This window comes from Vanellus vanellus (assembly GCF_965231255.1).
Source record: "Vanellus vanellus genome assembly, chromosome: 2".
NCBI classification, from domain to species: domain Eukaryota; kingdom Metazoa; phylum Chordata; class Aves; order Charadriiformes; family Charadriidae; genus Vanellus; species Vanellus vanellus.
In genome coordinates this window covers 113,249,893-113,272,889 of record NC_138906.1, presented here as the reverse complement: position 1 = coordinate 113,272,889, position 22,997 = coordinate 113,249,893, and the positions used below count along the sequence as shown (strand labels likewise).

Here is a 22,997-nt window from a genome sequence, read left to right as displayed (position 1 = left end):
CACGCATGCATCTTTCCATGCACAAACAAAGGGTAGATAAACGAGCCTCCTCAACCAAGTCTGTTGTCTGCAGCCAATTACAAATAGGACCAATTATTCCTGTATTGAGGCACCGGCAAAGTTTAAGAGAAGAACTCCCAGCTGGGAGATGAACTGACAACATATACATATGCAGGAGAGATGTATTAACTACTTCACCAGCTTTAGGAGTCTACAATACCTGAACAACATTCTCTCCCTGCTTACTTCACAGTACTGTGCGGCAAGAACATACTTTGTTTTAAGGCAATTAAGAAGTAACAAAAGAGTTAAGGTATACTTGTTTTAAAGGAAAGGAAGAATTGAAGTACCCACCTATTAATTATTAGATAAACACGGCCATTGACTTTGGCATGGCTATGAGGTGGGAGATGAAAGCACAAGAATGCATGAGGTGAAAATGGGAAATGAATTAGAGAGAGAGAAAAGGAAACCATTAAACAGGAACGAATGCACTTACCAAGAGAAACACATTGTCATAACAAAGCACAACCTGAAAGCTTAACATACACCACGCAGGGAAAAGTCTAGGAAGCTTATAAACGTAGTACTGCAACGTTTAGACCGTACACAACTTCAGTTAGAACTGCAAGTTCTTCTCATGGACCCCCAATGTGAGAACAGCCTCTACTGCTTTAGCTCAAGTAATCCACAGAATATTCTGCATATTTTTAAAAAGAGCTACTTGGCTTCTTTTTTTATTTAAAGGTGAATATAATGGAGCATCATACCATAAAAATTGTCTGCCTCACAGCCTTTATCTCTGCCATATCAAAATTCATGGTGCCGCAAGGCAATGGGCTTGAGAATTCCTAATTGGAGGATTTGTCTTTCTCTTGCAGATGTAAAATTGACCTTTATAAAACGTGAGAAGTGCCTCACTCTGCCAGTTCCAGTGTGCCAGTTTCTGCCCCCTCTGTTTGCAGCTGGCAGAGCCTTCCTCTTGAACTCACTCTGCAAACTTTGCTCATGTGAAGCAGCATCTTAATACCTGAACAGTCTCAGCAATTTGAACAGGACTCCTCAGTTAGACACAAACATAATACCATAATCATACATGGCAGTTCGGGGGCAGATGGAGGAACTGGTTTTGGTATCTTTCATGTATAATAGAAAGATTTGCAAGTAGTGGTTTCACAGGCAGAGTGTACTGTACCATGAACCCACCTAAATCCTGGGAGGGCCTTAGGGATATTTTTTTTTCCAATTTTGTGCCTACTAGATCACACTAGGAGGGAGGTGGAAGCTGTTTCTATGTTACTCAGGACAAGTGCAGTGTTCGGGCGACAAAACAGCTCGTGCAGTTACTGCAAACTGTAATGCATTCCCCCAAGTGCCTCAGCCCAGGAACAACCCCCATTTCAGCTCAGACACCTATCAGGGCTCCAGTTGCAGGGCTTGGCTGCCCAGTTCATAGAATCATAGAATCACAGAATGGTTTAGGTTGGAAAGGACCTTGAAGATCATCCAGTTCCGACCCCCCTGACATAGGCAGGGACACCTCCCACTAGACCAGGTTGCCCAAGGCCACGTCCAGCCTGGCCTTGAACACCTCCAGGGATGGGGCCTCAACAACCTCTCTGGGCAAGAGATGTTAACAACCTCTCAGTTCAGAGATGTTAATGTCCACCTGCTGCTGCACAAGAAGTCTGCTATGGGCAAAGAAAGTTTGCTCACAGGCCATTTCAAAAGGCCCTTGAATCCACCATCACATTTAGCAATTCAAGAAAAGACAAAGGTATTACGCAAACAGCCATTTAAGAAGGTAAGTTAAAAAAAACCTGCAATATTGTTAGGAAACTGTCCAGTTTGATTTGTTCTGGTTTTAGCAATTATTTAAATACAGAAACCAGAAACATTCTACAAAATTAGAGCTTGTTCTCATGCACTGATGACAGGGAACAGAAACATACTTGTACCATACACTGTAAAGTAGCTTCCTATTGAATTGAATGCATGAAAAATATCTGAAATGTTTTTGTAAATCTAGTGAGTCTTAGAGCAGAATTCTCTGTTAAGATAAACTGTGGTTATTGCACAACACACTGTGGTGTACATGATGTTATGCAGCTAGTCCCCATTCACAGAAGTGCAGCTGAGTTACACTTATCATTGGACAGGTAAACACTTTAAAAATAGTGTCTAAATGAATTGGTTGCTTCAAAGAATTAGAGTAAATGTCATCGTATAATATGACTCTATGTTCTATGAACCCATTTCTCTCTCTTATACCCCTGGAGCAGAATCCTAGGCCAGATATGTTTTTATTCAGGAGAATATGCAAGAGTTAAACACAGGAAAAGTGAGGTCTCAAAATCATGAAAAAATGCTAAGGAACTTCTTGAATGTCTCAAAGAGCCCACATAACCAAGGGTCAGTACTTTAAGTGTGACCACAGGTTTGGGATTTTTCCATTTTTGAAGTTCAACTTTACAAAAAGTCCTGTCCATGCAAATGTGGTATCTGCCAAAGACTTCCCAATCTTCATTTGTCCCTCAAAATGGACATTGAAAAACAGAAGTGTCTGAAATTAAAAGCCATGTTTCCTATTATTGACAGGACTTACAAAAAGGCATATGTAGCAATTAAGCATCTACCCCCCATTAAAGGTCAAAGCCAATGAGATAAATACATAAATACCATTAATACCTTTGAAAATGCACCCCAAAATGAAAAACTTCAGTGTGTAGGGGTAAACGGGAGAAGACAGATACTTTGGTTGTCATTTGTTTAGCAGGGTGCTGGATACCAAGCACCTTCTTTTAAAGCCCGGTACTCATAGCAAAGGAAAAAAAAGATCTAATGAAAAGCGAGCATTTCAAGACAGTCAGAAACAGCATTTTCATACAGATAATCAATAACTCCATTCAGTTTGTTTCTTTACCTGTAAATAGTGTTGTCCTGTTTGCTGGTTACAGCTTTTAAATCAGTGAGCTGGAGAAATCGGTCATGGAAATAGTGAAGGTGTAAGATACACGCCAGCAGAAAGGAGGTGGGGATAAAGATGCGTGTGAAGAGTTCAGCCACAGAAAACTGTTTTAAGCCAAGGTCCGCAAGTCTGGAAAAAAAATGTAAGCCACTAAGCCGCCTTTTCGCACCAAAATCTTTTTCTTGCCATGAGACATTATTACAAATCATTTGCAACAGGAAATAAGGGGCTTGTACTTGTTGTGTGGGTTTAGTTTTTAAAATTCTTCTAAATCAGCAAATTTTATAATGCAAATATCTTACATTTAGACTCAGTAATGTAGAGAGATACTGTAAATGTACAGAGTCAAATGAACCAAACCTGCCATATATTTCTTGAACCAGAGGAGTTGGCTCTGATTGAAAGCCCTGCACTGGAGATCCACTAATACTGCATACACTGTTTCATGTAAGCTCCTGTTGAGAAATGCCCAACACATCACAAGGAGGAAGAAACACAGCCCTCCTTATTAGCAGGAAGGCATGTCCACCTTCATCGTCTCCAAACATCATCCAACTCTACCCTTAATCTATTCCCAGATCTTGCTCCTATGGTCAGAGGTACAGAGGAGTATGGGCACTGTACTGGCAACAGGAGCAGTGCCAAGGCCTTGGCAGCAGGTGAACATGACTCTCTGTGCACCTCTCATGCCCTTGCTCATCTCTATTGTTACACCAATAAATCTGTGGCTTCAGAGCTGAGCCAAGACAGCTATGCCCGGGGATGATCTCATGATGTTTCTACCACACAAGAAGGAAGACTGCTCTCAGAGCATTCCACCACACTGAACTCAAAAGTCCAAAAAAAAAAAGAAATTAATTGAAAACACTTACTTGTTTTCATCCAGGCCTGTCATGTTCTTCCACAGCCCAGGGAACGACTCAAACTGGTATGTATAGATGAAGATAAGTACCAACATCGTGTAAACAACCACTGACATCCAAAAGTACTTTAAGATCCTTCTCCACCATTCATAGTGCACCTGAAAATCACACACTAAAGATGTTGAAACAAGCTGAAGGCAAAGTCACTGACAAAAATACTGACAACACTGTACTGGCAAACAAAGACTAAGAATACTATTTTTCCTAGCTGGCTTGAAGTAAACAACGCTTTCCCAACAGCAGCCACAGTTCTTTGAGATACAGTTTTTATTCCTGATGCACATGCACCCAAGCACAGACTTTTGTGTAAAAATGTCTGTTGGGACACAGCCACAGCCATAAATGCCAGGGACAGCTTCAGTCACTCAGTTTCATCACCATTAGGTGATGACAGTTCAGGAGGAGAGGGTCTCTGCTCATTGGGTTGTGGAAGCTGTGTGGACCAGTTGTCACAAAAACTAGTGGCTATGTGGAACATGCACAGGCACAGAATTTTCCCACACAGGTTCCAAAACTCGCAGTGATGTGGGGTGGAGTCCCAGAGCAGAAGTGTGTATTGTATGCATCTAATTTATGTGCACTTTGCCTGTCACTATGATCAAAAGCCAAAGGAGAATCAGTCTTAACCCCTTCAAATGATCTTATTATGTTGCACCTAACTAAAGAACAAACACACTGTTTATGAATTCTGTTTGGAGCTACTTTATTACCAAGTTAAAGGTATGAACCATTGTATTCAAGAACAAAATTCAGTTAACCCAGGTCTCACTTACCTGATAGAGGGCCACACAGAAGAGGAACAGTACCATATAGATGATTTTGTACATGACAATTCTACCCTCAAAGCTGACAAAGAAGAACATGCCCCCACAGACGTAAATCCAGTACTTGATGAACATAGCCATCACCAGCTTCCCCAGGACTTTCATAATATCCTGTTCATCCTCCTCATCCTCTTCCTCCTCCTCCTCCTCCTTCTCCTCCTCCTGTTCTTCTGCCACTTCTCCCTCTTGCAATTCATCTTCTGCAAACAGAGAGTCGTATTTGGCTTCTGTCTATTTTGGGGACTTTTAGTAAGAATTGAAACGGGTGGAAAGTAAAATCTCCGTGCACAACAGAAACTTAAAACACAATATTCACAAGAGACCGTATTTCTGAATTACATGGCTCCAGTGCAGGGGAAAGAGTTTTAACTTCATATGAGCTTCAACCTGCTCCTTGAGCCATATGGTGCATAACTATATGTCCTTACCAGACACCCGTCTTCACGTTGAAATGCAGGCAGCTGTAGTGGAAATTTAGAGCCTAAGGGTTGTATAATGGATAACAGTCAAAACACTTTCCATGGCAAAACCTTTACTCCCAGGCAAGAAACCTTTTAAACTGGAAAACAAAGAAACCACCAGCACCACCAGAAACCTCTCATCTTGAGTTTAAAGTTTAAACTCTCATCTTGAGTTTGAACCTCCCATCTTGTGTTTCGTCCTTTAGAGAATATTGTGGTTACCTCCAAAAACCACAGGCAAGAGAAAACATTAACATAAACCTAAACAAGCTTAAAAAACATAAATGCTGCACTAACACTGCTGTTTTTCAAATAAACTACTACTTTTCCAGCTTCTTTTGCTGTATGTACCTGAATTATTGCAGAAAAGACAAGCTGCTTTTGCCCTATGAAGAGGTCAGGATTCCCCATTATTAACCTTGTGAGACTTGTGGAGGCCAGGGTAAGTGTCCCCCCAATAGCAAGTACACATAAGCACGTATCCAGATAACAGGGCTTGGCAAACTCATAGCATATAGCTGTAATGCTTTTCTTCACATTGAGAACAATATCGAGACTTCACCACCAAAATGCTTGCCCGCTCCTTTGGTCCCACTCACCATCCCTCTTCTCAGACTCTTTCCTTGCTCTTGCCTTGCAAATCCTTGCAGTGTCCAGCTCTGACACTGATCAGACATTCTACTGAGACAAATATTGGAATGACTCGAAGAAGGAGCTATATCACTGCTTCCCAGGCTGGCTTTCTACCATTTCAGTGAGTCGAACTTGTTCAGATCAACATCCAGAGAGACAGAAAAGGGCAAGAAAGGTTTGGGGGAACACGTGCCCACTAGCAAAAGAGGGAACAGGCCACCGAGCTGTTAGATAAGCTGAAATTGTAGCAGTAAATTTTGCTTTCAGGTATGCTTCTGATAGAATGAGCCCCTGCATTGAAAATATACATGCTTATTTTCCCATCGAAGTTAGTAGCTTAACTTCTGGTTTTGTAGAACTGTTTACGTGCAAACACAAATTCCAAGGAATTTAGTAAGTGACATTTCATATGTAAACTCTTCTTCTCCTGTGATTAAACTCCTACAGCAATTAATCTGCTGGTTTGAGTTTGCAACACAGGAGTAAACTGAAGTCCCAGGACATTTCTCAAATGAGTTAGTCATCTTCCATTTTTTTTTTGCAGTTCAACAGTAAAGAAAATTCTCATTTTATTTGTATTTCTGAAGTTCAAAGGTGCTTTATTTTTATATCCCAAGAGATAGTTGCACATAGATTTTGTAATCTTCCTTAGCTAATAACAGGTATCTTGCTAATTGCTTTCAGCATTACAGAAATGCAGTAACTGGAACTTCTATCATGACTGAAGGACTGAATTGGATATGGCTTTACCTTTTTCTTCATCTTCTTCATCTCCAACTTTGACCTCAGATAATGTAGCTTCTTTTAGCTGAAGAGCTTTTTGTTCAGTGAGGTGTTGCCTAAGCAGTAGCCAGAAAGTAATTGTGAAAAGAATCTGCAAACAAAAATCAAAACAAAAACAACAGACTAACTGGATATCCTATGTCCTGCTAATGCAAACATGTTTTCATAAATTCTGCATGCCTTTGTTTTCTCTGTCCATCAGAAAATGACACTGATGGCATCGGTGTCAAAGTGCATCTTTGTGGAAGTTGTCATTTAGGAAACGTCCTGCATTAAAAACGACTTTATTCCATTTGCACTTTTCCATTGAGTAATAACTTTTCACTTTGCCTCTTTTCTTAAAGTTATTTACCTATATGGTTCTATTCTCCCCCATTCTATTCAGTTTTTAACTCCTGTATTATAAGTTTAAGGATCTTCTCTTTATATATTGATTGCTATAACTTCCATCTGTCCGTTTTTGCTCATTTTTCCCTTTTTGTGGGGAAGAAGCACAGGCAGGCGAGTGTATTGTCATTAGGGTTTGGTATATATCCTAAGTCTTTTGATTTAGGAGGTTTGGTACTTCAGGTGCTTAAATGTAATTAATTTAATAATCAACAATTTATTTGTATGTCTTTAAGTTACAAAAGACACAGTCAACTGCATGTGCCTTGCATTTGGAGCAGTTACAAGATTTAAGATGGCTCTTAGTTCTTTGAAGATTTTTAAGAAATGACAATTCCGTAACAGCAGGATACCTTAGAAATAAATAAATCTCTTCAATGAAGACTGCATTTCTGTGTTTTGCAAAAAGCTAAATTCAACAGTTTTTGCAATACTGAGAGATGGCCAAAATTCAGAAAACAGCACGATGCTCATTCATCACACACTTGATTTTATGTCTACATTCTGCAAAGCAACAATGGTTGTTTTGCTGCTTTCTAAGGTAGAAGAATAAAATCTCGAATAGGAAAAACCTAAGAGCCAAGTATTTTGCATACAATAGGATGACAAGGCCAGTAGTACAACGTAAAGAACTCTCCTGTTTTTCATCTAACGTGCAAGTGTTTCATGGGGGAAAGGAGAAGTCCCAGGCTAGCGACAGCCGTTTTCACCGACTCTGTGGCTAACACTGAGCTGCAGCAGCAGATTGTCAGCCTGTGTGAATTGTCACAGCTTCTCCAGATACCTCCCGGAGCTCTGGCTTTTGCAACACAAACCACTGATATTGTAAAACACGGATTTGTTCTGCAGTGATTAGCTCCCTCTCCCTGCTGCATTTACACCTTGCTCTCCTTGGCATTTCCAGAGCCAGAGCTGGCTCTAAGAAAAGTCTTGAAGGATTGCAGATCAAAGAAACGCTTTTAGCCCACCTTTTACAGTATCCATTTTATTTCTTTTCCAGACCAGGAAACACACACATAGCATGCAGAAAATTATGCACAAAGAATTATAGTACATTTCTTCCTATTTTCCTCTCTTTGCAGAATACGGTATCCAATTGTTATTTAAATTCAATCTTTATTCAAAGGACTTCGAACTAGGAATAACGGGGAGGGAAAGAGTTACTAGCAGTCTTGAAAGGGAGTGAAGGACAGGGTTGACAAGCAAATGGTGCCTGGGGTGATGTGAATGAAAGGAAACACATAATCAAAAAAACAGGGCTTATGTAGGGTCACCTCAAGCATTTGTATGTAAGCAAGGAAATTCTTTCAAGGCACCATTACTGAGAAACCTTCCAGATCCTTTGCGGGAAATCAGCACGCCATGTGCCTCTCTGAAGTGCCTGTACACTAATGCATGGGGAAAAACCACAAGGAATTAGACACCTCTGTGCAGGGCTATGATCTTACTGGGGTCACAGAGACGGGGTGGGACGGATTGCGTAGCTGCAATGGAGAGATACAGGCTGGAAGACTAGAAGAAATCAAATGTCACTCCTATCTTCAAGAAGGGCAAGAAGGAGGACCCAGAGAACTACAGGCTGGTCAGCCTCACCTCGATCCTGGGGAAGGTGAGGGTGGTGGGACACTGGAACAGGTTGCCCAGAGAAGTTGTGCATGCCCCATCACTTGAGGTGTTCAAGGTCAGCTTGGATGGAGCTTTGAACAACCTGATCCAGTGAAAGATGTCTCTGCCTACGGCAGGAGGGTTGGACTAGATGATCTTTAAAGGTCCCTTCCGACCTAAACCATTCTATGATTCTAAGGTGATGCAGCAGCTAATCCTGGAAACCATTTCCAGGCACATGAAGGACAAGAAAATCATCAGGAACAGTAAGCACAGACTCACCAAGGGGAGGTTATGCTTGACCAACTTGATAAACTTCTACGATGAAATGACTGGCTTGGTAGATGAGGGGAGAGCAGTGGATATTGTCTACCTAGACTTCAGGAAGGCTTTTGACACTGTCTCCCATAAGATCCTGATGGACAAGCTGATGAAGTATGGGCCGGATGAGCAGACAGTGATGTGGACTGAAAACTGGCTGAACAGCTGAGCTCAGAGGATGGTGACGAGTGGCATAAAGTCTAGTTGGAGGTCAGTGACCAGTGAGGTACCCTAGGGGTCAATACTGAATGTAGTCTTGTTCAACATCATCATTAATGATCTGGACAATGGGGCAGAGTATACATTCACCAAGTTTGCTGATGACACAAAACTGGAAGGAGTGGCTGATACACCAGAGGGTTGTGCTGCCATGCAGACAGACCTCAACAAGCGGGAGAAATGGGCTGACAGGAACATCATGGAGTTCAAACAGGGGAAGCGCAAAGTCCTGCACCTGTGGAGGAACAACCAGTTCATGCACCATTACATGCTGGGGGAGAATCAATTGGAGAGCAGTATGGCGGAAAAGGCCTGGGGATCCTGGTGGCCACCAAGTTGAACATGAGGCAGCAATGTGCCCTTACAGAAAAGAAGGGTAATGGTATCCTGACATGCATTAGGAGAAGTGTTGCCAGAAGGTAAAGGGAGGTGACCCTTCCCCTCTACTCAGTACCGGTGAGGCCACAATTTGAGTGCTGTATCCCATTCTGGCACCCCAGTACAAGAGAGACATGGAAGTACTGGAGAGAGTCCAGTTGAATGGCCATGAAGATGAAAGGATTGCAGCACCTCTCCTATGAGGAAAGGCTGAGAGAGCTGGGACTGCTCAGCCTGGAGAAGAGAAGGCTCAGGGGGAATCTCATCCAATGTCTATAAATACCTCAAGGGAGGGCGGAAAGAGGCCAGAGCTAGGCTCTTTTCAGTGGTACCAAGTGATGGGACAAAAAGCAACAGGCACAAACTGAAACACAGGAGGTTCTCTCTGAACATCAGGAAATACTTTTCTCTTGTGAGGGTGACTGAGCACTAGCACAGGTTGCCCAGGGAGGTTGTGAAGTCTCAATTCCTGGGGATATTCAAAAGTCATCTGGCCATGGGCCTGGGCAATCAGTTCTAGATGGCCCTGCTTGAGTAAGGGAGTTGGACCAGAAGGTCTCCAGAAGTGTCTTTCAACTTCAACTATTCTGTGACTCCATGAGTGCATTATATTCAGCCTAACAAACCCCACTAGACATCCTCTATTAGTTTTATGGGTGTGGCCAAACCATCATGTATACATAACAGTTTCCTTTCTTGACACCAGATAGTTTTAGATATTTGAAGATATAGCTAATAAGAACCAATGTCAAAGGTAAGACAGTTAAAACTCCTTAGAGATTTACAAAATCATTGAGAGAAACTCTAGAACTTCTCTTGCAGAACCCCTTGAGCTTTAGCTCCCTTACTAAACTAACCCTACCTTTATGAGAGAAGTAATACAGCACTCACTAATTTTCAAATGCATTAAAGACCCAGAGACGGTTGTCCAAAGGGCACTGCCAACAAGGAAAATCACTTAGAGAATCACCTTAAATGGCAATTAGGAGTCACAAGGGAAGTGATTCCCTTAGTGCAAGGGCAGCAGTGCCAACTAGACGCACTCTCTGAGATGCCTCTCTTGGGTGCTCTAGGAAGCAACTTCCTATTCATGCTCATGCCCTCCCCCAGAAGCAAACCTGCCAAACAAATTGCATTTTGTAGTGCTTTCAAGACATCAAGAAAAAAATATGTCATGCACTAAGGTCAACAAATTCTCTTGTTTCTGACCTGAAATCGATTCCAACTCATGCTGCTTCAGGTGTAAGGGTAAAGAATTAAAGCTCAGTCACAGCCCTGTACTGCTGCTTGTGCCAAATCATAAGGGAGTGAGGAGTATTGGTAATTGCAATGACACCACAATTCTAGTTGCCATCATATTGAGAGTCAGCCCTGACATCCCATGGGTATTAACTAACAAATCAAATCACATTTAGTTTTGCATCCGGTTTATAAGACCAAACAAGTGAGTAATTTCCATCTACTAAGAATTTTCTACAGAATTATCATGAAAATCTACAAAGATGTCTGAAACATTTGTTATGGTATTAGCTCAAGAAGCAAGAAGCAATTTTCTGAACACTATTTTTTAATGAGTTATGCTTTATTGTGGAACTGTTACTGAACATGGTTATACCGAATACTGAGGATTCACTCTTAAAGAAATGCCAAGAGATTCACATTTTTTATCACAATATATTTTGTGGTTTCATAAATAAATCTCAGCTGTTTGTAACACCTACCTTTGATGCCAACTCCCCAGGTTCCTTTCTTTCTAAAAAACCAGACACTTGAGGAAGCTCATCATTCTTGAGCTCAATACTCCATATATATTGCAACGTTAGCAGTAAATTTCCATAGAAAACCATGAACGGTGAACTGATCATGGCATATTTCCTTCGGTCCCGAATCATCCACAGTGTGCAAGACCAGATCAGTAACACAAAAGTCAACCAGCTGTGATACGTGATACTCCACGCCTTGTGGAAAGAGGAAAGAGAGTAAAAAACGTTCACAGATACATTCAGGAACAACATTGGTGCATATTGCCAGTTACACTTAATTTACGCTTCTCTCCTTAGCACACATTATCATTACGATGAGACTCTCACCCATATTAATCAGCTACTGGGCCAGCTACAGTAGACCCTTTGGAGAACACGCAGAAAGTGGATTCTTACAAAGTCCAAAGCTGAGGGCGAACCCTGCTTTGTGCATTAATTGGACCTCGGTGAGGTTTGTAAGCAGACTCAGTGCTTCTCATTACTCCAAACTAAAAGCGATGGAAAATACAGACGAACTTTTGCGCACACAAGATCTTCTTGCAAAACTAGCAGCAAAAAATTCAGAGGAGGAATAGCAGAACATATTCAATAGCTACTACATTCAAGGCGTTTGACAGACTTAGAAAACTACGCTAACTCCATACTCTTCTAGCTTTTGTGGAATGCATTTAAAATGGAAAGCTATGGTATGCACACACCGCACACACCTAACCTGAAGAACATTTAGTCTACACTAACCATGTCAGATTACCTGGAATACTCACAAATACAGAATGTTTTCTATAGCTTGCAGAAATCAGTTACTGAAAACTGCTCTATCAAACAGTCAGGGAAAAGGACTGGGGTTTTAAGTGTTTTTTATTAACATTGCGTTATCGATTTAGGACTAAATTCAGCTATATGCTGGTATAACTGTGGAATAACTGTCAATAAAACATTTGAGATTCCTTTTCAATTTAAATAGAAAAGTATGAAACATTATGACTATTTCAATCAGTTTAGCTCAGCCCCCCTTGAAAATTATGTCTTTTAAGGGTATATGAAAAACACTAATATGCTACTTCTCTGTCCCCATATAAGAAAATAACTCACACTGAGCTGTGTTTGGCTATGCTTTAAGTGAAACTTGCATCGGATCACACCATAAATAAATTCATAAATTAATCTGGGTCATATAAAATAGGGATATATCACTAACAAAAAAGCTACTAGTGTCTCAATATTAAACTACAAGAAAGCTCTTCAAATACCTCTTCTCCTTTGATATTGAGAGGTATGGCCCTAGAAATGAAATGCAGATAATGTGAAGCATTTGAGTTTAAAAAATAGGAAAAAGAGGCATTGTGTCAACATGAAAACAACTACTTGCTAATGTCTCAGAACGCATCAAGCCAGATCCAGGTCCCGCACAAAGAGACTGCTTTATTTAGCTGAGAAAGTTTTCCTGTTAAAGGACAGCAAATAAAGTTTGAAACTTTATGCAAACAAGAAGCAGCCAAGCTAATTTGTTTTACCATTTTTAATGCAAAATTGGGCCAAGAAGCTTTACGCTTAATTTCATCACAGTTGAAACCTTTCCAAAACAGTAAAACCAAAGCTTGCACTGGGAATATATAGAGCGAGCTAATCATTATGCTGAAAACTTGCTACAGTGCAGCTCAAGGTATTTGCATCAAGTGGGCTTAAAAGCAAGCAACAACAGAAGAAGAGAAATAAGGGCGGTAAGTAAAACGATAGCAAAATCTTGCTTGGCACAAAGCTGCATTTTCCTTGAGACCTTTCTGTGTCAATGTAGGAAATTGGCCTTTACAGATCTTTTCTTCTCAGAGAGTAACCGGATGCACGCTTCAACATGAAATAGGAACTATATGTTTTACATTTACTATATCGCTATGAAGTGCTTTAATTTTGTAGGCAGATTCCTGAGTCGAGTAAAAGCATGACAAGTGTGCTTACGCAGAATATTTGGAATCAATAGAAAACTGAGCCCCAGTGGTTTTCTGACATTCAACAGACAACATAACCCAGGGCTCCCAGTCCTGGAAATGTGATGCTTTACCCAGAACCCCACGTGTTGCCCTATTTATAGGTTTTATAACAGGCCTGGGAATTCTGCATCAATAACCTAAAATGGACCCAAGATGATGCAGACACCATATTGGTATTTTATTACTCTGATGCAAACACTCACAGAAAACCAACCAATGAGATTACTTACTTACAGGAAAACATTGAGAAGACACATTTATCTGTAAAATTACAGCATTACTTTTTCGTTGCCAGTACTTACCATCATAGCTATCAGAGCACAAATGTAACTTTGTTTCATGATAAATTGGAACACAGAGACCAGAGCGTGTAATTTAACGTTTTCTTTTTCCTCCTGAGAAACTTCCTCTTCCTCTTCCTCCTCCTCCTCCTCTTCCTTTTCTAAGTAGAAAAAGAAATTTTTATTTGCCATTCATGCTGGTCTAAAAGTAGTATATGCACTCTCTCCTGCAATGATTTCCCGTCTAATCGCTCTGATGGCTACTTCTACAGCAATGAGCAAGCTCAAGACGGGAGCCAACGAAAATTACATCTGAGCACAGTGAATCAACGCAAAACCCACAATCACTGTGTTGGTAGGCAAAGTATTTTGGATAGTACATGCCTACAGCCCAGTTTACAAAATCGCCTTGCAGTCAGCCATCGTTGTAAGGCGACAGCAATTATTTAACTTCAACAGGCTAAAGAGCTTACCAAAATGAAAATAAATGCTAGCGGCAGTGAACGGAGATAGAGAGTAAGAAAAAATATGGAACTAAGGGTAATTTCCAGACAATTCACTACCTGACATGTCATCCGAAGGCTCCCATTTATACTGTGGTGTTGAGTACATGTCTGCTTTGGCCGGACCATTTTCTAAAGGCAGTGTGGGGTGGATGGTGTGATAGTCAGCAGGGTTCCCGTTCACTGTTACCAGCAGCACCTGCCAGGACAAGGGAGAGAGGGACTGCATTTGGGGTGGCTCTTAGGATAATGTGACTCCTACTTCTGTGCTTCGCTATTGTTGGATTGGCAGTTAAAGGAGCTTAACAAGCAACAGCAATTACTTCCTTCCAAAGACATTGATATGTTATAGTCATGTTGCATGCAAAAGTAGCACTTAACAGCTTCCAAAATTAATTGTTGTTAGCCTTTTATGCAATATCAATAGGATCACAAATTGGTTTCAGTGAAGAAGTTCTTTAGCAAACAGTAAAATGCTGCTGCATCTTTGAACTTCTATAAATATTTCCTTATAAAGTTTTCAAAGTTTTTTTTTTTCAAATTCCCAGAATGTCACATTGCATTGGGTAACGCTCCAATTTACACACAAGCAGTCTGAAAAGGAATAAAAGCGTGGATACACAAGCAAAAGCAATTAAGTTACTGCGGTCAGCTAAGCCACGGTAAATTACTATTTGCATGCTCTTGGCCTCTCCTACCTATGAAATTAAACGGAAAGAAAAAGCAGTGTAAAGGTGGACTAAGTTAACACATCCACAGCTGGGGAAGATGAAGGTCGATCACATGGCTCAGCACACAAACAGTAACTCTGTGAGCCCATCTTCAGATATCCTGCCTTTCCCAGGTTAAGCTGGCTTCTTAATGCCAAGGTAGGAAAGTATTATCATATCTCCTGAGTTTAAGTTAAAGCTGTAACCAAAAAGTCATCCGCCTTCTTAGGCAAACTAAGACGTTGAGATTTTCAAACTTCAGTTCACATCTCATTACTTCCAGTAGTTATGAAAATTATGGTTATAAATTACCCTCAATTTTAAATTATTATTGGCGAGATCTACATTTGCTGCCATTAATAAAACCACTTGTGGTAATTATTGTTATTGATGCGACATTTTCGCCACTTGGTAGTACTCATTCAACACTCTTTCCCTCTTTTATTTCTGTGAATTAAATGTCAGCCCTTGTGCTTATCTGGATTAGGGCTCCAGCAACCATAACCATAAATAACTCTGGTACTGGCAGAAATTCACGTGCAATGGGTTACTGATGGCAGTAAACACTGAAGACTGACTTCTGCTTAGACTGCGAGATAGGAGCACGTTTTGCCTGTTGGAACTATGCACAGGCATGCGTGGACTGTTTCAGAAGAGTATCTGGGTTACGGTCAGTTATATTCAGCAGCTACACCAAGCACAGGCTGTGGAGCACTTCGATTTGGTTAGAGCTGCTCCCAAAGTTCATCTGCATCTCCATTCTTCTGTGTATGCTGAACCGAGAGGATTTTTCCACTTTCAGAGTCTGTTAGGGTCTATAGCAGTCAAGATAAATGGATCATTTGCTGTCTGTTCAAACAAAGGCTCGGATTTTCTGTAAATTGAACTCATATGTGCTGTAAGTCAGGCTCAGCATTTCAACACGAATGAAAGAAAAAAATACAGCAAAGAAACTAAATCAAGCTTAAAGATGGCTTGCATTAGAAAGCTTATTTTGATACCTTATTTAAAACCCAGTGAAATAGCGAAGATCGTTTGCCAGTTGGTACTACTACAAGCAGTTTAATTTCAAATGATCAATTTTAGGGCTAATCAGTGGGTTCTCAGTGCAATTATTAAGGAAGCAGAAGACAATTATATTTAGGATAATCAAGGTTATTGGCAGGCTAACCAAAATAAAGAAGTTTTAAAAATGTCATCTAAGCTTTTATCTGTATATATCAGTGTAATCCGTATTTCCACACATTAAGAAGAATTATAAAATTACAAAGACTAGTAGTATACTAACATCCGATGGCTTGTATTCATCTTGGGTCATTGACAGAAGCTGCAAAAAGCAATGCAAGGACAAATTATTAAAGAAGCATGGCTCAAGCATGAATAAGTCTAACTCTTTGAATATATGCATGCATATTTGCTGACTTTTGCAGATTTGCACTAAGAAATTCAGAAAGAATTCTTAAAAAGCCAGCAGAATTGTATACTATGCTCCATAAAATGGTATTTAGTGTGCCATAGTATTGACATAACTTTACTGTATGTTCCTGTGAATCCTAAACCAAAACTGAAAATGTTGCATTGAAATTTTAGATACGAGGTCAAAGAATTAATCAGTATGGCATTATACTGATTAACTGCTTTCTAATGTCTTTCTAATGATCCAATGCTTAAAAACTAAGTTTTTAAATGATCATTAGAATTACTGTAATTATAAAAATACTTCCAATTAAATGTTTATCCTAATATAAAATGTGATACTTCATTCATTTGCCAGCTTGTTTACCATTACTATTATTATGGCGGAATTCTTGGGGCTTGAGGATATGTGGCTCAAAAGACTGTCTGTAGATCCCAAATTTGACTGCAACTCATCAAATGACATTTTGCACTGCAGCTGGTGAGGACAGATGACAGAAAGCTGGACCCTTCCAGGAGCTTTTACACCAACTGCCTTACCTGCCCTGCTATAAATATCCAACAAGGACACCAGCATGCCTGGAGGAAGATAAGCTGGCGGTCCCCCCTTACCAATGACAGTGCTAATTAGTAGTTACAAGGCACATCAGATCTTTACATCAGGATTTAGCTCCCTGACAGACTTACTTTCTAACTGTTTTGCCCAAAGATAACAGCCTCATGCCAAAAGTCTGGCCCTAAACTTCTTAAATGCAGAAGCCGAAAACACAGAGCATGCTCTTCTACTTCCTTACACTGGCTCCTCTTTTTGTTTTATTAATTTCTACAAAGTATATTCCTACTCTGCCACATAGGCTTGATATTATATCTGATTTATATAATCACATATGAAGACCTTCTTACTTGCAACCTATGTAATGCTGCTCCCCTTAATTTCAAAGTAACTGTGATAAAATTAACCGAGTGATTGAAATAGGTTTAATGCAGAAACCGTTCCCCCTCCAGCCTTACTTTTCTCTCATCAGTGGTATAGTGGCTTGCATACCACAGACTGCGTCTTCTCTCTGCTGTCATTGGAACTGGGCTGCAGGCTAGTTCTTTGTCATCTTCCCTGCTAACAGATTTCTCTTCATCAGGCGTCTGTGAAACAATACAAGTGACAAGACTAGTTATAACTCTCTAAAATTTTCCCCTAATTGATACTCCCTCTCCAAAGTATGTCTCTGAAACATCTTTTAGTGTCTAACGCACTCGATTTATGATAGATAACCCTTACTGAGATGACATTTTCAGAAATTATGACAGAGCTTTTCTATAACTGCTAGTCTGCCAATGCCAAGATGTTTTCCTGATAGTTACAAGACATCAGAATTACACAGACCTCCACATCCTACCTTACTATATAGTCATACCATAAGCTAGTGTACAGATGTTTAATTTTCAAGGGAGTGTACTGAAAGAAAATTCATTCTTCTCATTTGCCTATATATGTGAAAAGCCAATTCTGCTTCACTAAACAACTGAAGAACTGGAAAGATCAAAACTATCTGGATGGAATGCACCCACACAAAGGCTGTGGATGACACTGAATTAGGAGTTGAGGTAGATGGGCCAGAAGGAAGAGCCACCATACAGAGACAGGCTAGAGATGGGCCAACAAAAAATGCACAAGGGTTACAAAGTTCGATATAAAGTCCTGCCTCTGGAATAAACCCACATAACATTAAAGGCTGTGGACAGACTGTGTGGGGAGCAGCTCTGTGGAATAGGCCCAGAGGCTCCCGGGGCACAGCAAGCTGAACGTGAGCCAACAGTGAATTACGGCAGCAATTAAGGCAAACATGTCCCGGGCTGCTTCAGCACGAGTACTGCCAGCAGATCAAGGGATGTGATTATTCCACTGTACCTGTCCAGTGCCAGGCCATACCTGCAATTCAGTTCTGACATCCCCCAGTTCAAGAGAGACACAAAAAATCTGGAGGGGGTCCACCAGAAAATTGTCAAGATGATTAGAAGATTGAAGAAGCTGAAGGATGCAGGAATTGAGTGTTTTTCAGCCTTCTAATACCTAAATTGTTGTTTTAGAGAAGACAGAAGTACTCCTCTCACAGGAAGGCATGGTTATAGAACCAGAGGCTAAGGGCATAATTTGCTACAATGAAATGCATTCTGGATATAAAAAAAAAACATTCACCATGAGAACAATTAATCACAGGTGTTGGCTGCCTTTGATGGAAACATCCAAGACTTGGCCAAGCCAATCTGAGCTAATCCAAGTGGACATCTTGAATGGACAATCTGAAGCCCTGCTCTCGCAAGAATTCGGATCAGATGGTCTCCAGAGGTCCCTTCCAACTTGGACTGTTCCGTGACTCTGTGATTGTCTATGATCCACATGCTCTATTTCTTCATCTGTGACAGGAACTATTACCACTAAATTGCAGAGAATTGCTAACGCAGAGGTCTTAACTCCATCTTAATTCCATGGCCCAGCAGGGGTATGGGGCCTCTCAAATAGACTGAATAAGGATCTTTTATAGCACAGCGACAAGTGGGAGACCTGGGCATGTGTACATAAACCATGATAGGTTACAGCTCCTCTTTGGGCTCCTCCAGACTTCTTTGTGCACTGTCCCTCTTTCTCCTGCAATCTTGAACTTCCCAACTGAGCTGTCACAAAGCAGCAGAACCTTGCCGTTCATACCAGTGGCAAAAGGAAGCTCAACCATGTGGTGCTAAAGGGAGTAAGGGGGTGCTCTGGAGCCAGTGGGCTGCATGTGAAAGCTGTGAGCATCTCCAGCACAGTGTTGCTCCACAGGACTCACTGGCCCTGGGATACCATCAGGGAGAAGCTGCCACTACTGAAGTTACTCTGCTCTCTGCCTTTGCCCAATCTCTCATTTTGAACATTAGATCTCGACTCTACTTTTTATTTTCATTACTATTCGCCCTCTCTAATTCCTTAGTTTTCTGGTTTCTCCTCTTCTCCCAAGACTTCACGTGGTTTTTAGATTTTTGGCTCTGATGGAAATAATAAGTATTCAAAATTTCAGAGGAAGGTATGCAAGAACATAAAGTGAATATTATGGAATAATACCAGCAGTGGCTATTCCACTCTGCCATCCATTAATGCCTGGATGTTTATCTCAAAACTAGCAGGAATGGTGAGGATTGAAAGGTTGACTTACCTATGCTTCGAAGTACTGCTTTAAAAAACTGTTTTCCTATGTGAAGAAGTGCTGTAGTACTAAACATACACACGTGAGATTCTAAGAAGAAATGAAAAGTGCTCAAGTTGGGTCCTACATTGCTGTTGAACTTACCAAAGCTCAACAAACTTTGAATTACCAAATTCAAAGTATTACCAAAACTCTACTTCCTCTCACCACAACTTCCACCGGTATCAGTTGTTTAGAGTATTGAGCCAAATCCTCATTCATACAGCTGTAAGGTCTTGCTTCATAAACCCACCCCTATTCAGCAAAGTACACACAGGCTTGTGGAACCTGGAACCTGGGGCGAGGTCTTACTGACTTGAGTAGGACTTAAGTGGAGGTTCAGGAAGTTTGCTGAGCTGCAGCCAAAATATAGACTACACACCAGCTTTAGTAGCATTGTTCTGAACTTGCCCTGTTATTAACTACAAAACAACTGTTCAAGTCAACTGATTGTCATATTTTATTTCAACCTGAAGTGTCTGTTTGTAAGGACTTAAGATTTTTCTCTCGCCTATTTTGTCCTTTCTACTTAGCAGATACTTGTATTTCTACTTCAAATGAAGTCTTACTAAGTTGACTTTTGGTTTGCAACAGAAATATCCATCTGCCCCGGTACTTGCTGTTTTACTTAAACTCTATCTACTGCCAACAAAAAGATACCTCATGGTGTAAAAGCTAGTTTTTGTCTGAACTTGAGGTGTTTCAAATGCAGGGTCTCAAATTAGGCTTTTAATGGGAACTAGCTGGTGTAAGTGTTCTCATTGCTTATGCAAAATCAGCTGATGCAATAGAATAAGAATAAATCAGGATGCCGGGCAGAGGTCTGCAAACCTACCCATAGGAACAGGACATCCAAACATCCTATCTGCTTTTGAAACTCTCTCCATTCCAATCCTAACAGCAAGGTCCTATTTTTTAAACCTTGACTTAGATAAACAATAGTTATTAATTTAGTTTTACTTTTCAGAGGCAATGGTAGCACTTTTCACATATGATTGTGTATTTACATTTGACCGTGAAAGTGCATTCCTAGCAAAACTTTAAGATGAAATAAACTGATTGTGTGCTGAAAATACTTGTCCCTGCCATTTGAAACTTATAAATAAAATAAACATAAATATAAATGTGGACCATAAAGAACTGCTTATCAACAGCACTTAGTTTGGACGCAGGGTGCCCAAAACAATACCAAAAGATCTAAGACGTGAACAATGATTTTAGTAACGTATTTTTAGCCTGAGTGACTACAGGGGAGGGTAAGAAATCTTATTTTCTCTTTCTCAGATGAGGAAGAAAAGTCAGAAAACACAGTACTAGGATTATAACTTGTGAGAGTCCTTTGACTTCTCTAATTCTTCCAGTTCTTCCGCTACCTGAGCAACTCTCAAATGCCTCTTAATTCAAACCATTCTAAAAATTCTAAAAGAGGACTCCACATTAAACTGCTGTAACTGTGTTGACTTCTGTTCTATTCCTTACCACTCGCTGGACAGAATGAATGGGCCTTATTCATATATTCAGTACTAGCAGTTACAACTATGAGCTGAAATCTCCAGAGGCAGATTACCTCTTCTTATTTGCAGAGGTAGAATTTCACAAGACTCAATGTTAGAACAAATCAGGATCCAAAATAGCGGGCATAAGAAAAGCAAAACTTCCACTGACCGCCAAGGACATTTTGCATCAGTAAGATCCGTACAGAATCCCACACAGAGACCGCACATTGAAATATCATACATGCTGTACTTCGAATGGCTGTGCAGCGAGCACAAGAAACTTCACCCTGAAATTCAAGATTTGAAGCGGGCATTGTTCTTGTAAAATTGTTCATCAGCTGCAGTATTCAGAGACAGTTTCAAGTGCGTCTGTCTCAGAGGCAACTCCTGCTGCAATCCAGCAGGAATTTTGTCCGCGTGAGGACACCAAGATGCAGTTCACAGAAGAGGGAAAAAACAGTGGGTCTACACGTCTTACGCTGTTTTTAGAATCCGCTACACCAGTATTATATTTAGCTTATGTACATCTTTTTAGACTGAATAAATATTTCCTTAGGCACAACCTATCAGACACATTTTGTACAAAACAGGTTTTGTTCCAGAGATTCTTCTGAATAAAATTTTAAGATGAGCCACTTTTTACTGTACATGCCAGCAGTATGCAGAGAACAACTGCTTTACACTAAACAGCACATAGCATATTACAGAATTTTCAGAGTTGGAAGGGACCTCTATAGATCATCTAGTCCATCTATTGTCTTTGCCATCCATTCAACTATAGGTAGGTTAGGGGTGAGATCCTAAATACAGTGTAACTTTGAAACCACCAGGGATTCAAAGGCAGGTTTTATATACTTAGTTCCATAATGAGTCAAAGCACCACAAATTCACAAGTCAAAAAACATTTCAATTAAACCTGGAATACAATTATTTCTGGATTTAAGTAATTGAGAACAGAGTCTACTAGGAGAAAGCTAGTAAGAGAAAGATTAATTCCTGGTTGATGGCACCACTGAAGGAACAACAAAACGCATTGAGACAAAAAAAGTCTATAAGGAAAAAGTGTGTGAAAGACGGTAAATTTTGCAAAACTCAGAATCTCTTTCTAATGACAAATACTTGCATCACTACATCCCATGCATCAAAAATAAGCATTAATGCACGGCTATAATTTTCTTTACAATGTTCTGCTTTTTAAGTGTTCATTTCTCTTTGGAGAGAAGCATCACTCCCCGGCATCTGAAGGTCCCATGAGAGTGCCAAGACTTTGTATTGCCGCTCATGTAGCCATGGGTTTGAGAGACATCCATTTTTCTTATATTAATCTCTTTTAAGACTTACTTGCTCTAGCTCAATTGATTAGAAAGCATCTCTAATTGGACTCGTTTCCAGTTCTCAGAGACTGATTTTAGTGTCTTATGGGAATATCCATGGGAATATCTCTTTTAAGACTTACTCGCTCTAGCTCAATTGATTAGAAAGCATCTCTAATTGGACTCGTTTCCAGTTCTCAGAGACTGATTTTAGTGTCTTATGGGAATATCCACCTTGGACAACACAAGTAATCTAAAAGAAAGAAGTGCAGGCAAGTCCACACTAGTTCCTCTCTAGTCCCTGCAGGAACTTGCGGGATTCTGAGACTCTATCCTGAGACAGACAGGCCCATTTCTCTCCACTGAAAAAGCACAGTAACTAACTCAGACCCAGCACCAAACTTTAAGATGGTGAAAGTTGGACGAAAACAACCCGGGTACTGTCAATGAATTCCCAGAGATGCTGAGATCACACAGCTCCCACTAACTGCATTTCACATGTGGTGGTTACTCCTCTGAGAGCAGTTCTCATGATTTCACTATGCAGTTTGTGAGATGTGAAGTTTTTGTTACAGCCCCAATGCTAAAATCATACTATCATTTGGAAACCTCAGTTTTCACTTAAGGAAAAAAGAAGAAAAAAAAAAAAAGCAAGTTTCCAGCTGCTGCAGCTGCAGAAAAAAATAATAGGATAAAAAACCCTAAAAGAACCCAGTGCCAGTGGGCACTGGACCACGACCTTTTAAAACCTTATGACTTTAGAAAAGCCAGTCTTAAGATTTCTGGAAACTTAAGGCATGATTTTTT

At 40.4% G+C, this 22,997-nt stretch overlaps 1 protein-coding gene across 1 annotated transcript in view; it reads right to left on the bottom strand.

Annotated features, from left to right (window-relative positions):
• The window catches only part of PIEZO2 (piezo type mechanosensitive ion channel component 2), a gene marked incomplete at both ends in the record, with an annotated part of 316,577 nt that overhangs the window by 78,471 nt on the left and 215,109 nt on the right, over positions 1–22,997 (bottom strand). The window contains 10 exons of the mRNA XM_082499215.1: positions 355–396; positions 2,924–3,097; positions 3,841–3,989; positions 4,665–4,942; positions 6,560–6,683; positions 11,224–11,460; positions 13,556–13,695; positions 14,095–14,236; positions 16,036–16,074; positions 17,175–17,303. Of these exons, the coding sequence (XP_082355341.1) occupies positions 355–396; positions 2,924–3,097; positions 3,841–3,989; positions 4,665–4,942; positions 6,560–6,683; positions 11,224–11,460; positions 13,556–13,695; positions 14,095–14,236; positions 16,036–16,074; positions 17,175–17,303 (1,454 nt within the window). The remainder of the gene's footprint in view (positions 1–354; positions 397–2,923; positions 3,098–3,840; positions 3,990–4,664; positions 4,943–6,559; positions 6,684–11,223; positions 11,461–13,555; positions 13,696–14,094; positions 14,237–16,035; positions 16,075–17,174; positions 17,304–22,997) is intronic.